Below are 15,923 nucleotides of genomic sequence, written 5' to 3'. Positions count from 1 at the left end.
TTGTCTCAGGTGGGTAATGGATGAGGAGAGATGGGCTATAAGTCAGTGCCCCACAGGAAAAATAAATTTATGAGAGTCATGCTCCCCTTTTATCCCTAACCCTCCCAACACCCTGCCAGTTTTTATTTAGTGTTAACATCTATCTTTTCGGTTGAAAGTGTTTAATAAATGCTGACTAGAGAAGACTACATTTTCCCTTTTTTTACTAAACCTGTTTCTTAAGTTTTGGTATTAATTTCCTTCCCTTTCATTTATGTTAAAGTTCTTCACTATAGTTTATTCTATAGGGATAACTTTAAAGACTTCTTAGTCTGGGAGATTCTCTGTTCAAATATTTTGCCCCTTATTGAAAGGTTTGTTTTCTTATTATTGAGTCTTCAAAATTATTTATATTCTGGATTCCAATCTATTTGCAGATGTTTTCTGTCAATCTGTGACTTGTCTTTTTCTTTTAACAGTCTCTTTCAAAGAGAAGTTTTAAATTTATGAAGTTTAATGATCATTGCTATAGTTATTGTTAATCTTAGTGTTATAAGAAATCTTTGCCTACCTCAGTGTCATGAAGATTTTCTGCTCTGCTTTTTTTTCCTCGAACCTTGTATTTTTAGGATTTACATTTATGTCAATGACCCATTTTTTATCTGATGGAATATATGAATGCAAGTTTTTTGTTTTGTTTTGCTTTTGCATATAGGTACGCAATTCCTTCAAGATAATTTGTTTAAAACAGTGTCTTTTCTCCACTGAATTGCCTTTGCATCTTGGTAAAAAATCAGTTGCTTGTATAAGTCATTTCTGGGCTTTCTGTTGAATTCCTTTGATCTATTTGTCTGTTTAAGCTCATTGTTTTTTATATGGAATAACTAGAGTTACTTTTCCTTCTCAGTTAGTTAGTTTACAATTATGGGTTACTTATATGTAAAACTTGCATTTTGGAATCAAAAATCACAACTTAACCTAAGGAAGGGAAGAAATAAATTATGAAACTTGGTAAAGCAATGGAAAAAGATTATAATGGTTTCTCTACATCAAAGCCAGAATTTCTAAGATTGAAATAATGGTTTCTCTACATCAAAGCCAGAATTTCTAAGATTGAAATTAAAGTGGTATGCAACAGTATGCTTTTTCAGTTGTTTGTATAAGTAATTTTACATTCTCTCTATATAATTGCATTTATGTTTCTACAAATATGAATTCCTAGGATTTTGAGTCTATTTACTATTGAAACATTTTACCCTTTTCCTTTGTTTATTTTATAGGACTAAGTTTTCAGCATGGTATTTCTAGTTCTCTTCTGAGCTATTCATTCACAGACTCTTACACAGAACACAAGAGTTTTGGAGAGAGTTTAAGCAGTTTCTCATCACCTGAACTCTTCAGAGGATCAGATTCTTTAGGTAAGAAAATACTCTCAACCTTAAGCTGACCCATTTAGAAATTGTTCCTTTGTTCACAAATAATATTCCTCTTGAGAAGATATGCTTGTCTTCCTCAACAAAACCTCCTTCCCCAGTCCACTACTGCATTCCATGCTCGATCACATAGGACTATTCATTAAAAGCTACCAGACAGTGCTCGCTTCGGCAGCACATATACTAAAAGCTACCAGACAAGAAAAGGAAGAAGATACTAGGGGAATGCCCCCAAAACAGGCCAGTTTGATCTGTAGTATCCCAGAGAAGCTCACAATTTGGCTTCACCAGTACTTGTAAAAAAGTATGTCTGAAATGTGAAAGATGTGGTGACTACTTTCTTACTCAAATGGAACTTAGAGATTTATTCTTTGGGGTGTTTTGAAACAGAGGAACTTTGGCCTATAGGATACTAAGCACTGCTAAAAACAAGGATCTGTGATATTTTGAAATGTTGGTCCCAAATACTTATTCCCTTGTGGTAATATTATATATCCACATTGTTGCCATATCCTTGTAGTGGGCAGAGTGTACTCTCTCCCTCGTTGGCTCTGGAAAAGCAATGGAAATATGACTTGCTTTGAGCAGTAGGATATCAGTGAATGAAACATAAGCAGATCTTTAAAATATGCCTAAATGGGTGGACTTGTCCTCTTAAACTTTTAACATTGTGAGAAGAATATATCTTAATTAGCTTCAGCTTCTCCTGTGGGGATCCCAGAATGAGAGGTATGGAACAGAACAGTCCCAGGCAATCTGTAGATTGCAGAGAGCTGCCCCAGCATATCAGCAGAAATGTAAACTGAAGCAAACCTGGTTGAACCAATCTGTAGACATGGGAATAAAAAATAAATGCTTTCATTTTATGTCCGTGAGATTTGAGGGTTATTTATTACATAGAAAAAGCCAACTGTTTCAGATACTGTACAGAATGAAGTAGAGACGAAATTAAATGAAGTGTACATTAGGAATTGTTGTACCTTCTCACCTAATACCTGTTCCCTCACCAACCCAACATTCCCTTTTTCTGTTCAGCTTCCAGAATACTAGCATCCAGACTTGAACATTTCAGGCAGGAGAATGGAAGATTCTTTCCTAACAAATCTGAACTACCCTAAAGAAAATATCTAATGATATTGACTTCAGTAGCCCTTCAGTGAAGCTGATAAGAACACCCTAAAATGAAGTTAACTTGTGACAAACCCCAACTAGGCCACAGAAATCCCAGTTAGCCTCTTACGGCCCTCTCTTAAATATGAGTAGAGAGCCAAGAATCACCAGACCTCTGAGGAAAGTTTCTAACATAAAACATCGAGATCAGAACAAAGGAAAATATGGAAATGATATCAGCAAAATGTTGGAATAAGAAGCCCTGGCTCCTCCTTCCCCCATGGACACACCAATTCAACAGTAATACATGGACTTATTCCTTTTGTGAGAAATCTAGAAGCTAGTCAAGGGACTCTTATACCCAAGGCATGTATGAGATCAGCCACATCAAAGCCAGTAGGAAAATTCAAGACACTCTCTCACCATAATTCCCACTCATAGCACATTGCCACACAATTGGCAGAAAACCACCAGGTCCCAGCTTCTCCGTGGGGAGGGAAAAAAAGGACCGAACTGTGTGTGAAATATAAATTTTCTGGGAGCTTCCCAAAGGATTGGCTACTCTTGTGACTGTTTCAGATTGCTGCCTAAGGGAATGGCTTCTGTCTCATCTGTCTCAGAGTGCTGATGGGACCTGCTATATTCTAGATGACTCTTGGCCATTAACAACAAATACATTGTGTGAGGAAAGCTTAAGACACTCAAGGAACACAATGAAACATGCAATTTATACTTCACAGGGGTCCCAGAGGGAGAAGAGATGAGGGAGGGAAAGAAAGAAGGGAGGGATAAAAGAAAGAGAAGGAAGAGGGGGAAAAAGGGAGGTGGCAGGGGGTCGGGGGAGGAGAAAGAGAATGTGGGTAGAAGGAGGAAAAGGGAGAAAGAACATGCCAGAAAATTTATTTATGGAAATAATAGCTGCAAACTTCCCAAATCTGGGGAAGGAAATGCAGACCTAGGAGGCCCAATGAATCTCAGAATAGGCAAATCAAAGAAATCCACACAGGAACTCATAATCAAATGATCAAAAGCGAAAGACAAAGAATTTTAAAAGCAGTAATACAAAAGCAAAATAGAAAACAGCTTACATTAGAAAACAGTCTACAGGGACGCCTGGGTGGCTCAGTTGGTTGGACAACTGCCTTCGGCTCAGGTCGTGATCCCGGAGTCCTGGGATCGAGTCCCGCATCCGGCTCCCAGCTCCACGGGGAGTCTGCTTCTCTCTCTGACCTTCTCCTCGCTCATGTTCTCTCTCACTGTTTCTCTCTCAAATAAATAAATAAAATCTTAAAAAAGAAAAAAAGAAAACAGTCTACATTAGACTTACATAGAAAACTAGACTTACATAGAAAACAGTCCACATTAGACTATCGATGGATTTCTCAGCAGAAACATTGGTGGCTGAACTGTACAGATACAGTTAAAGTGATCAAAGAAAAGAAACTGTCAACCAAGAATACTGTAACCAGCAACACTGTCATTTTTTTTAATGGAGTATTATTCAGCCATAAAAATAATTTTTTATTCTTTGCCATTTACAAAGACATGGGTGGAGCTAGAAAGTATACTGCTAAGTAAAATAGAGAAAGACAAATAAACCATATGCTGTCACTCATATGTGGAATTTAAGAAACAAAAAGAGCAAAGGGGAAAAAGAGAGAGAAACCAAGAAAAAAATTTTAAATAAGATTTTTTTATTTGAGAGAGAGAGGGATAATGAGAGATAGAATATGAGCAGTGGGGAGAGGGAGAAGCAGGCTCCCCACTGACCAGGGAGCCTGATGAGGGATCGATTGCAGGTCCCTGAAATCATGACTTGAGCCAAAGGCAGATGCTTAACCAACTGAGCCATTCAGGTACCCCAGGAAGCAAACTTGTTTCTTTTTTTTAAAGATTTTATTTATTTATATGAGAGAGAGAGAGCACAAGGGGGGGGATGGCTAGAGGGAAAAGCAGATTCCCCGCCCAGCAGAGAGCCTGATGTGGGACTCCATCCCAGGACTCTAGGATCATGACCTGAGCTGAAGGCAGTTGCTCAACCAACTGATCCAAGCAGGCGCCCAGGAAACAAACTCTTAATGGTAGAGAACAAACTGATGGTTACCGGGGCACAGGGACAGCAGGAGGCCTGCTTCTCCCTCTCCTACTCCCCATGCTTGTGTTCTCTCTCTCCCTGTGTTTCTCTCTGTCAAATTAATAAATAAAATCTTTAAAAAAAAAAAGTTGGGGCACCTGGGTGGCTCAGTGGGTTAAAGCCTCTGCCTTTAGCTCAGGTCATGATCCCAGGATCCTGGGATCGAGCCCTGCATCAGGCTCTGCTCAGCAGGGAGCCTGCTTCCTCTCTCTCTGCCTGCCTCTCTGCCTACTTGTGATCTCTGCCTGTCAAATAAATAAATAAATCTTTTTAAAGAAAAAGTTAAAAGACTAAAACTATTAAAATAACTATAATAAAATATGTTAATAGATACACACTATAAAAAGGTATAAATTATAACATCAGTAACAGTGTGTATGAAGGGATAAATAAAAATATAGTTTTTTGTGGCGCCTGGATGGCTCAGTCAGCTAAAGCATCTGCCTTCAGCTCACGTCATGATCCCAGGATCCTGGGATCAAGCCCTTTGTCAGGCTCCCTGCTCAGCAGGAAGCCTGCCTCTCCTGCTCCCTTTGCCACTACCCCTGCTTGTGCTCTCTCACTTTCTCTCTCTCTCTCAAATAAATAAATAAAATCTTAAAAAAAATAAAAATAAATATATGAAGTTTTTGTATATAATTGAAGTTGCTAGAAGCTTAAAATAGATTGTTAAAACAAAATTTTATATAAGCACTATGGTAACCATGTAGAAAATACCTATAGAAGACACTCAAAAGATTGGGATGCCTGGGTGGCACAGTTGGTTAAGCATCTGACTCTCAGGTTCAGCTCAGGTCATGATCTCAAGGTCCTGAGATCGAGCTCCACATTGGGCTCTGCACTGAGCATGGAGTCTGTTTTCTCTGCCCCTCCCCACCTCACACTCACTTTATCTTTCTCTCAAATAAATAAATAAAATTCTTTTTTAAAAAATTTATTTATTTATTTATTCGACAGAGGGAGATCACAAGTAGGCAGAGAAGCAGGCAGAGAGAGAGAGGAAGGGAAGCAGGCTCCCTGCCGAGCAGAGAGCCCAACGCGGGACTCGATCCCAGGACCCTGAGATCATGACCTGAGCCGAAGGCAGCAGCTTAACCCACTGAGCCACCCAGGCACCCCATAAATAAATATTTTTTTAAAAGAAGGTACACAAAAGAAAAATAGAATGGAATAAAAGCATATCAGTATGAAAAAACATCAATGAAACAGAAAGGAAGATGGCAAGAGAGGTAAAGGGGCAAAAGAACTAAAACACAGAAGATAAACACAAAATAGTAACAGTCTTTCCCAGTCAGTAATTATCTTAAATGTAAATGGTTTAAATTCCCCAACCAAAAGACAAAGAGTAGGAGAATGGATTAAAAAAACCAAGGTCCAACATTATGCTGTCTACTAAAGTCTCTTTTTATATTTCAGGACACTCATAGTCTTAAAGTGGAGCAATGGGAAAAGATATTCTGTGCAAATGATAACCAAAAGAGAGCAGGAGTGACTCTTCTTATATCAGCTAAAACAGACTTTACATCAAAAACTATCACTAGACACAAAGACATGATATAATGATAAAAAGGTCAATTAATCTGGAACATATTATGATAATAAATAAATAGGCACTTAGTATCAGAGTACCTAACATAATCAACTCTGATAGACCTAAAGGCATAAATGGACATTTATATGGTAATGGAGACTTCATTACTTATAGTTTAAATAATGAATAAAACATCTATACATAAATTCAACACTTTAAAAAAAAGGATTTTATTTATTTATTTGACAGACAGAGATCACAAGCAGGCAGAGAGGAAGGCAGAGAGAGAAGAGGAAGCAGACTCCTTGCCAAGCAGAGAACCCAATGTGGGGCTCAATCCCAGGACCCTGGGATCATGACCTGAGCTGAAAGCAGAGGCTTTAACCCACTGAGCCACCCAGGCACCCCTAAATTCAACACTTTTTTATTTCAAAATGTATTGCAAAACTACAGCAATTGTAAAACATGGTACTGGCGAATAGATAGACATATAGGTGAATGGAATGGAGAGCCCTGAAATGAATCCATACTTATACAGTCTTCTTGATTTTAAATGAAGAGTGACAAGAATAAACAATGGGGAAAGAATAGTCTCTTCAATAAATTATGTTGGGAACACAGGACTTCCACATATGAAAGGATGAAATCAGGCCATTACCTTACATCATGTAGAAAAACCAACTCAAAATGCACTAAAGACTTAAGCATAAGACCAGAAACTATAAAACTCCTAGAAGAAAACACAAGGGTAAATCTAGATGATATTGATCTATGACACCAAAAGCACGGTCAACAAAACCTCAAATAGTCAAGTGGGACTACATAAAACTAAGAAGCTGCACAGGAAAACAACAGAACAAAAAGACAACATACAAAAAGGGAGAAATGTTTGCAAACTACGTATCTGATGAGACTGATGTCTAAATCTGTAAGAAACTCCTGCGACTCAGTAGGAAAAAAACCATAATGGATGAAGGACTTGAATAGACATTTCCCCAAAGGGGACATACAAATGGCCAACAGGTGAAGGCTGGGTGGCTCAGTCAGTTAAGTGTCTGCCCTTGGCTAGCTCATGATCCCAGGGTTCTAGAATCAAGTCCTGCACCATGCTCCTTGCTCCATGGGGAGTCTGCTTCTCCCTCTGGTTCCTTGTAATTATGTTCTTTTTCTCTGAAAAATAAATAAATAAAATCTTTTTAAAAAATGACTAAAACCAAGCAAACAGTTGGTCGACAGGTATATGAAAAGATGCTCAGCATCACTAATTTTCAGGGGTATGCTAATTAAAGCCACAATGAGATCTCACCTTATACCTGTTGGGATGATAGTGATGATGATAATAATAATAGTAAAGCAAGTGTTGATAAGAATATGGAGAAATGAGTACTCCTGTATGATGTTGTTAGGATTGTAAATGGTGTAGCTGCTACGAAAAACAGTGTGGAGTTTCCTCAAAAAATTAAAAATAGAACTACCATATGATCTACCAACACACTTCTGGTTCTTTACTCAAAGTATATACACATGATGAAATAGTATTCAGCCTTAATAAAGGGAAAGACTTCCAAATGCAACAACATGGATAAATTTTGAGAATGTCACACTTAGTGAAATAAATCAGTCACAGAAAGATAAGTACTATATCATTCGCCTTGCATGAGATATCTAAAATAGTCATATTCATAGCAGAGAATAGAATGTTGGTTTCCAGACCCTAGGATGAGATAGATATGGGAAGTTGCTATTCAACAGGTATTAGTGTCAGTTTCGTAAGATCAATAGGTTCTAGAGATCTCCTAAACAACAACACTGTGCTATATAGTTAAAAATACTCTATTATAAACTTAAAAATTTGAGAGGGAAGATTCATGTTGAATGTTCCTACCAGAATAGAACAAAAAATTAAAAAGTAAGAAAAGGAACCATGCAGAAATAGAAACACAAGGAGAAAAAAATTTTTTAAAAATAGTCTAATTGACATAAACTGTATATTGTGTCCATTAAATAAAAGTAGGGTGCTATAAAAAACAATATTCCAATAACAAATGCAGTAACAGGGAAAAACTTGGAAGAAGTATTAGAAGTTAGGGTTGAGGAGAGAAGAGTCAGGAGGAAAAGAAAGAAAAAAAGATTGCAGTTTAGAGAGAGGGAAAAAAAATCAGAGGAAGAGTATATAAAATCTAATATCAAATAAATGGAGTTATAGACAAAGATAATGGAAGAAACAGAGGGAAGAAAATTATAAATGTTATAATTCAAGAGCATTTCCTAGAGCAAAAGAGTATGATTTCTGTGTTAAAAGGGCCACAGTGTACCTAGCACAATAGATAAAAAACACCAAGATAAGAGCATTATGCAACTTTAGAACTAGAGAATGGGATAAAAAGAATGGGTTTATAGAACTTGAAAGAGTTTGTGATTAAATCAATGAAAAATACAGAGAAAATTAAAAAGACTTATTGACTCTGGGGTGTAGGGGGGAGAAATTGTTATGGTATACTGCAAGAGTAAATATCATTTTTATAGCAATTTATCATCATAATGTCTACACCAAATATTGATCTAACTACATATGCAATATAATGAATTGTGGGAATTGTGAGAAAGGTGAGGACAGGGACATAAGAGAGAATAACCTCATCCTTCCATAGCGGGAAATCAATGCAAAGCTTAAAATCGACATCAAGTGATACTAGTATGTTATTTAGTGATATGATATTTAATGGGACCTAGGTATAATTTACACATAAAATATTAAGAGGAGGGGCGCCTGGGTGGCTCAGTGGGTTAAGCCGCTGCCTTCGGCTCAGGTCATGATCTCAGGGTCCTGGGATCGAGTCCCGCATCGGGCTCTCTGCTCGGCAGGGAGCCTGCTTCCTTCTCTCTCTCTCTCTTTCTGCCTGCCCCTCAGTGTACTTGTAATTTCTCTCTGTCAAATAAATAAATAAATAAATAATCTAAAAAAAAAAATATTAAGAGGAACCTCCTGTGTATGCCGTCTGTTCCTTAGGTCTATAATCTTTATGGGGCAAAAATCTATGAAAGAAATAGCACTGAAATAGGCCAAAGATTATTTATTATCCTAATGCAATCAAGGCTTGTCTTTTTTATCTGTCTTCTCAAAATATTTAATTACCACATATTTAATATTTAAATTAAATTTATTTAATATTTAAATATTAAATAAAATTTAATATTTAATTACCACAGCTTGGGGAACCTAAGCTGGTATGGGAACCTAAGTTGGGGCTCAGGGAGATAACCTACTGTTTGTACGCTGTTCAAAGTTGTGTGCCATTTCCTCCTGCTGTTTTAGATTGGGAATGTCCCAAATTGGAAGAACGTACACGATGCAAAAATTCCACTCTTCTGGATACCAGTACAGCAGTAGCAATAGAGAAGGTACCACAGTTTTCAAACCTCTCTGCAATTTTAGGTAAGTTTTCACATTCTTTTTTCTCATGTCACAGGGGAAACCCCATCGTCAATGTTGGAAAAAAAGTAATTTCTAAAAACTATTTATAAGCTAAATTCATCAATTAATATTACCTTTGGCTACACATAATATCTGACTAGTAGTAGCTTAAGCACACATGGATCTTCTTTTTTATAACTTTTATTTTGAACTAACTTTAGAATGCATAAAAGGTACAAAAATAGTACAGAGAGTTCCTATATATCTTTCACCTAGCTTTCCCTAATGCTGCCTTATATAACATTAGTACAATGATCAGAATCAGAAAATTAACAATGGCATAAAACTACAGACTTTATTCACATTTCACTAGTTTTTCCACCAGTTTCTTTTCTTGTGTTTCAGGATCCAACATTGCATCTGGTTGTTATTTCTTCTTTAATCTACTATAGTCTGTGACAGTTTCTCAGTCTTTCTTTGTCTTTCATAGTCTTGATACTTTTTGAAGATTTCTGATCAGGCATTTTGTAGAACATCCCTCAAATGAAATCTGTCTAATATCTCCTCATGATTGGAATGAATTTATTCACTTTTTAAAAGAATGCTGCAGAAATGATGTTACGCCCTTTTTAGTAAGTACATCATATGAAGTTCTTGAGGTCAGTATATTTTATTACTGGTGATACTAAACTTCGTCATTGGATGAACATAGTGTCTGTGGTTTCCTGCATGGTTAAGTTACTAGTTTACCTTTGTGTTAACAAATATATATAAAAGATAGTTTAAGACCCTTAAATTCTGTTTCTCCTCAAGTTTTCATTCACTGGCATTAGTAGTCATCAGAGGAGTTTGTGACATTTATTACTCTGGTGTTCATGTAATGATGATTTTCCATTTCACACTTTGCTGCTACATTTACTAATTGGAATCCTACTGTAAAAGAACTATCTCTTTTCTGCCACTATTTATTCAGTTGTTTATGTCAGTATGAAGTCATGAATATTTATTTTATGTGTCCAAGTCCAATACTTTCATTATTTATTTATGTATATATAGAATTCTAGTATACACATAAAGAAGTTTCAGAATTGTTAACCCAGATCCCTTTGAGAAACACACTAACTAAATAGATTATAGCATTTTTGTACAGTTCTGTTTGTTATTACTATTACAAATTAAAATAATGTTTTCCAAAGCTATATATACAGGTTAGTTCTTTTCTTCCCTTCCCCTTGCAGTACAGTTGGTATTCACTTGAAATATACTTAGATTGATTTGTTAGTGTTGGATTTAGTTTTTCATTCCCCATCCTATTTGTTATTTGTTTGTTTCTTTATTCAGAGAGAAGGGGCTATGTGAAGGTATGTGAAACATTGTTGTGGTTCTGAGAGTCAAAGTTGTAAGAAATATGTATATTCTCAGAAAATATCACTTCGTCCTTCCTGCTACTCTGATCCAATTCCCCTCTTCTTTTTACACCTTTTCCATCCAACCATTATAAGTAACTAGTCTCTTTAGTTTATGGTTTATCCTTCTTATATTTCTTTTGTATGTATTTTCTTACATCTTCTTCTTTCTTGCATAGAGCTTAGCATACATATAGATGTACTTTTTATTTTGTTTTTTTTTTTCCATCCACATAATAATAGGTACGAGAAATCACTGCAGATCTTAGAGATCTTCCTCATTTTTTTGAAAGCTACATAGTACTCCACTGTATGGATGCACTTTTGTTTGTCTAACCGCTCTTTTATGAATAGGGTGTGCAAGGGGTTTTCCCCCAATATTTTACCACTACAAATAATGTGTTAATGAATAAATTTATTATATATATCATTCATATTATTGATGGAATATCTTCAAGGTAGATTCTCAGAATTAGGATGACTGAGTCAAAAGGTAAGTGGATTTATAGTTTTGTCAAATATTGCCAAATTTTCCTCCAGAAAGATTAAACCTGTTTGCATTTCCACCAGCAAAGTATTACAGTGCTTGTTTCCTCATATCCTCACCAGCAAAATATATTGTCATATTTTAAAATTTTTAAATTTTTTTACTCTAATAGGTGAGAAATGATATCTCAGTGTTATTTTAATCTGTGTTTTATTGTCTGTGAGTTTAACATTTTCATATGTTTGAGAGCCATTTTTGTTTTGTGTGTGTGTGTGTATGTGTGTGTGTGAGTTTTCCTTTCATGCTTTTTCCCCATTTTTCATTCAGCTTTTCATCTTTACCCTCCCTCTCTAGGCTCATTAGATATTAAGTATATTAGCCTTTTCCTAAAGGCTCCAATCAAAAGACATAGGGTGACAGAATGGGTTAAATGAACAAATGCTGCCTGTAAATGAACATATGCTGCCTGTAAGACTCATCTCAGACCTAAAGACACATACAGACTGAAAATGAAGGGATAGAAAAACATTTACCATGCACATGTAAATTAAAAAAGTCCAGGGCAGCAACACTTTTATCAGACAAAATAATCTTTAAAACAAAGACTGTAACAAGAGACAAAGAAAGGCATTAAATAATGATAAAGGGATAAATCCAGTGAGAGAATATAACAGTTATAAATATCTACATATTGAATATTGAAGCACCTAAGTACATAAAGCATATATTAATGGACATAAAGAGAGAAACTGATAGTAGTACAATAATACTATGGGACTTTAACAACCCATTTAAATCAATGGATAGATCATCCAGACAGAAAATCAATAAGGAAATGGTGTCTTTAAATGACACACTACACCAGATGAACATAACAGATTCATACAAACCATTTCATCCAAACAAGAGAATATATATATTCTTTTCAAGTGTTCATGGAATTTTCTTGGGAATAGATTGCATATTAGGCCAGAAAGCAAGTCTTAGTAAATTTAAGAAGGTTGAAATCATACTAGGCATCTTTCCTGACCACAACAATATAAAACTAGATATGATTCACAAGAAAAAAACTGGGAAATAAACCTCCAAAACATGTGGAAACTAGACAGTATAATATAAAACAACCAGTGAGTCAACAAAGAAATCAAATGGGAAATCAAAAATTATATAAAGACACAAGGAAATGAAAACATAACGGTTCCAAGCCTTTAAGACAAGCAGTTCTAAGAGTGAAATATAAAGTGGTAGAAGTCTACCTGGAGAAACAAGAAAAAGATCAAATAAATTATCTAATCTTAATCCCAAAGTAACTAGAAAAAGAACAAACAAAACCCAAGATGAATAGAAAGAAGGAAAATATAAAGTTCAGAGCAGAAATAAATGTTAGAGACTAAAACAAAAACAAAAACAATAGAACAGATCAATGAATGCATATAGATCGATAGATATCTAGACATATCTAGAGATATCTAGAAATAGAAGACCCTACAGACTTTACCAAAAAACTATTAGAACTAATAAATAAACTCAATAAAGTTTAAAGATACAAAATTAATACCCAGAAATTGGTAACAGTTCTATACACTGATAGTGAAGTAGCTGAAAGAGAAATTAAGAAAACAACTCCATTTATAATTGCCCAAAAAAGAATAAAATACCTAGGAATAAACTTAACCAAGGAGGTGAAAGACATGTACTCTGAAGATTATGGAACATTGATGAAAAAAATCGAAGAGAACACAAACAAATGGGAAGATATTCCATGCTCATGGATTAGAAGAATTAATATTTTTAAAATGTCCATACTTCCAAAAACAGTCTAAAGAGTCAATGCAATCCCTATCAAAATACAATAGCATTTTTCATAGAACTAGAACAAATAATCCTAAAATTTGTGTGCAACTACAAAAGACCCCAACTAGCCAAGACAATATTGAGAAAGAACGAAACTGGAGGTGTTGTACTTCCAGTTTTCAAGATATACTACAAAACTGTAGTCAAAACAGTATGGTTCTGGCACAAAAACAGACACATAGATCAATGGAACAAAAGAGAGAGCCCAGAAATAAAACCATGCTTATATGGGCAGTTAATCTGTGACAGAGGAGACAAGAATATACAATGAAGAAAATGATTCTTCAATATATGCTGCTGGGAAAACTGGACAGCTATGTGCAAAAGAATGAAACTGGACAACTTTCTTACATCATACACAAAATAAAATCAAAATGGATTAAAAACCTACATATGAGACCTGAAACCATAAAAATCCTAGGAGAGAATACAGACAGTACTTTCTTTTACATAAGCCATAGCACTGTTTTTCTAGATATGTCTCCTGAGGTATGGGAAACAAAAGGAAAAATAAACTATTGGGACTATATTAAAAAGCTTTTGTACAATGAAGGGAACCATCAATCAAACAAAAAGGCAAGCTAATGAATGGGAGAGGCTATTTGCAAATGATATATCTAATAAGGGGTTAATATCCAAAATATATAAAGAACTTCTATAATTCAACACCAAAAAACCAAACAATCCAATTTTTAAAAATGGGCAGGGTGGGGCACCTGGGTGGCTCAGTGGGTTAATCCTCTGCCTTTGGCTCACGTCACAGTCTCAGGGTCCTGGGATGGAGCCCCACATCAGGCTCTCTGCTCAGGGGGAGCCTGCTTCCCCCTCTCTGACTGCCTCTCTGCCTACTTGTGGTCTCTCTCTCTGTCAAATAAATAAATAAAATCTTAAAAAAAAAAAGGCAGGGGGGGCGCCTGGGTGGCTCAGTGGGTTAAGCCGCTGCCTTCGGCTCAGGTCATGATCTCAGGGTCCTGGGATCGAGTCCCGCATCGGGCTCTCTGCTCAGCGGGGAGCCTGCTTCCTCCTCTCTCTCTCTGCCTGCTTGTGATTTCTCTCTGTCAAATAAATAAATAAAATCTTTAAAAAAAAAAAAAAAAAAAAAAAAAAAAAAAAAAAAAAAAAAAAAGGCAGGGTACCTGAATAGACGTGTTTCCAAAGACATACAGATGGCCAACAGACAAATGAAAAGATGCTATCCATCACTAATCATCAGGAAAATACAAGTCAAAACCACATACCTGGCAGAATGGCTAAAATAAAAAGACAAGAAAAAACAATTGTTGGTGAGGATGTGGAGAAAAAGCAACACTTCTAAATACGAATCAAAACCACAATGAGAGGGCGCCTGGGTGGTTGAGTGGGTTAAGCCACTGCCTTCAGCTCAGGTCATGGTCTCAGGGACCTGGGATCGAGTCCCACATCGGGCTCTCTGCTCAGCGGGGAGCCTGCTTCCTCCTCTCTCTCTGCCTGCTGCTCTGCCTACTTGTGATCTCTGCCTGTCAAATAAATAAATAAAATCTTTAAAAAAAAAAAAAAAAAAAAAAAAAAAAAAAAAAAAACCACAATGAGATAACACCTCATACCAGAAAGAATGGCTAAAATTAGCAACTCAGAAAACAACAGATGTTGGTGAGGATGCAGAGAAAGGGGAACCCTCAAGATACAAACAGTGATTCAAAGGGGCACATACATCCCAATGTTTTGCAGCAATGTCCACAAAGCCAAACTGTTCAAAGAGCCCAGATGTCCATTGACAGATGAATGAATAAGGAAATCTCTCTCTCTCTCTCTCTCAGACACACACACACACACACACAGAGAGGAATATTACTCAGCTATCAAAAAGAATGAAATCTTGCTATTTACAATGACATGGATGAAACTAGAGGGTATTATGCTAATCAAAATAGTCAGAGAAAGATAAATACCATATGTTTTCACTCATATGTGGAATTTAAGAAATGAAACCAAGGAATGTAGGGGAAAGGAAGGAAAAAGAAAATAAGAGGAAAATAGAGGGAGAGGCAAATCATAAGAGAATTTTAACTAAAGGAAACAAACAGAGTTGCTGGAGGGTAGATGGGTGAGAAGATAGGGTAATTGGGTGATGGGCAATAAGGAGGGGACTTGAAGTAATGAGTACTGGGTATTGTATGTAAATGATGAATCACTAAATTCTACCTTTGAAACTAAGAATACAGTATGTATTAATTATATTGAATTGAAAAACAAATTTTTTAAAAAATATCTTGAGAGAGAGAACATGTGAGGACAGCCACCAAGAAGGGGGAGAGGGAGAAGCAGGCTATCCACTGAGGAGGGATCCCAACTTGGGACTCAGTCCCAGGACCCCAGGATCATGACTGAAGCCGAAGTCAGATGCCTAATGGGCAGAGCCACCCAGGTGCCCATTAAATGCAATTTTTTTTTTTAAAAAGAACTCTTATCCACTTTTGGTGGGAATGTGAATTGGTACATCCACTGTGGAAAACAGTGTGGATTTTCCTCAAAAAACAGAAGTAGCATATGATCCAATAATTCCGCTAATGGGTATTTACCCAAAGAAAACAAAAC

At 36.2% G+C, this 15,923-nt stretch overlaps 1 protein-coding gene across 1 annotated transcript in view; it reads left to right on the top strand.

The window, feature by feature from the left end:
- Positions 1–15,923, top strand: part of MEIKIN (meiotic kinetochore factor) — a 94,929-nt gene that overhangs the window by 10,563 nt on the left and 68,443 nt on the right. Inside the window, exons 5-6 of the mRNA XM_059174502.1 lie at positions 1,260–1,397; positions 9,504–9,623. Coding sequence (XP_059030485.1) covers positions 1,260–1,397; positions 9,504–9,623 — 258 coding nt within the window. The remainder of the gene's footprint in view (positions 1–1,259; positions 1,398–9,503; positions 9,624–15,923) is intronic.

Source organism: Mustela lutreola, chromosome 5, assembly GCF_030435805.1.
Source record: "Mustela lutreola isolate mMusLut2 chromosome 5, mMusLut2.pri, whole genome shotgun sequence".
Classification (NCBI taxonomy): Eukaryota; Metazoa; Chordata; class Mammalia; order Carnivora; family Mustelidae; genus Mustela; species Mustela lutreola.
The sequence above is the reverse complement of the archived record's forward strand: the minus strand, read 5'-3'. Positions and strand labels throughout refer to the sequence as shown.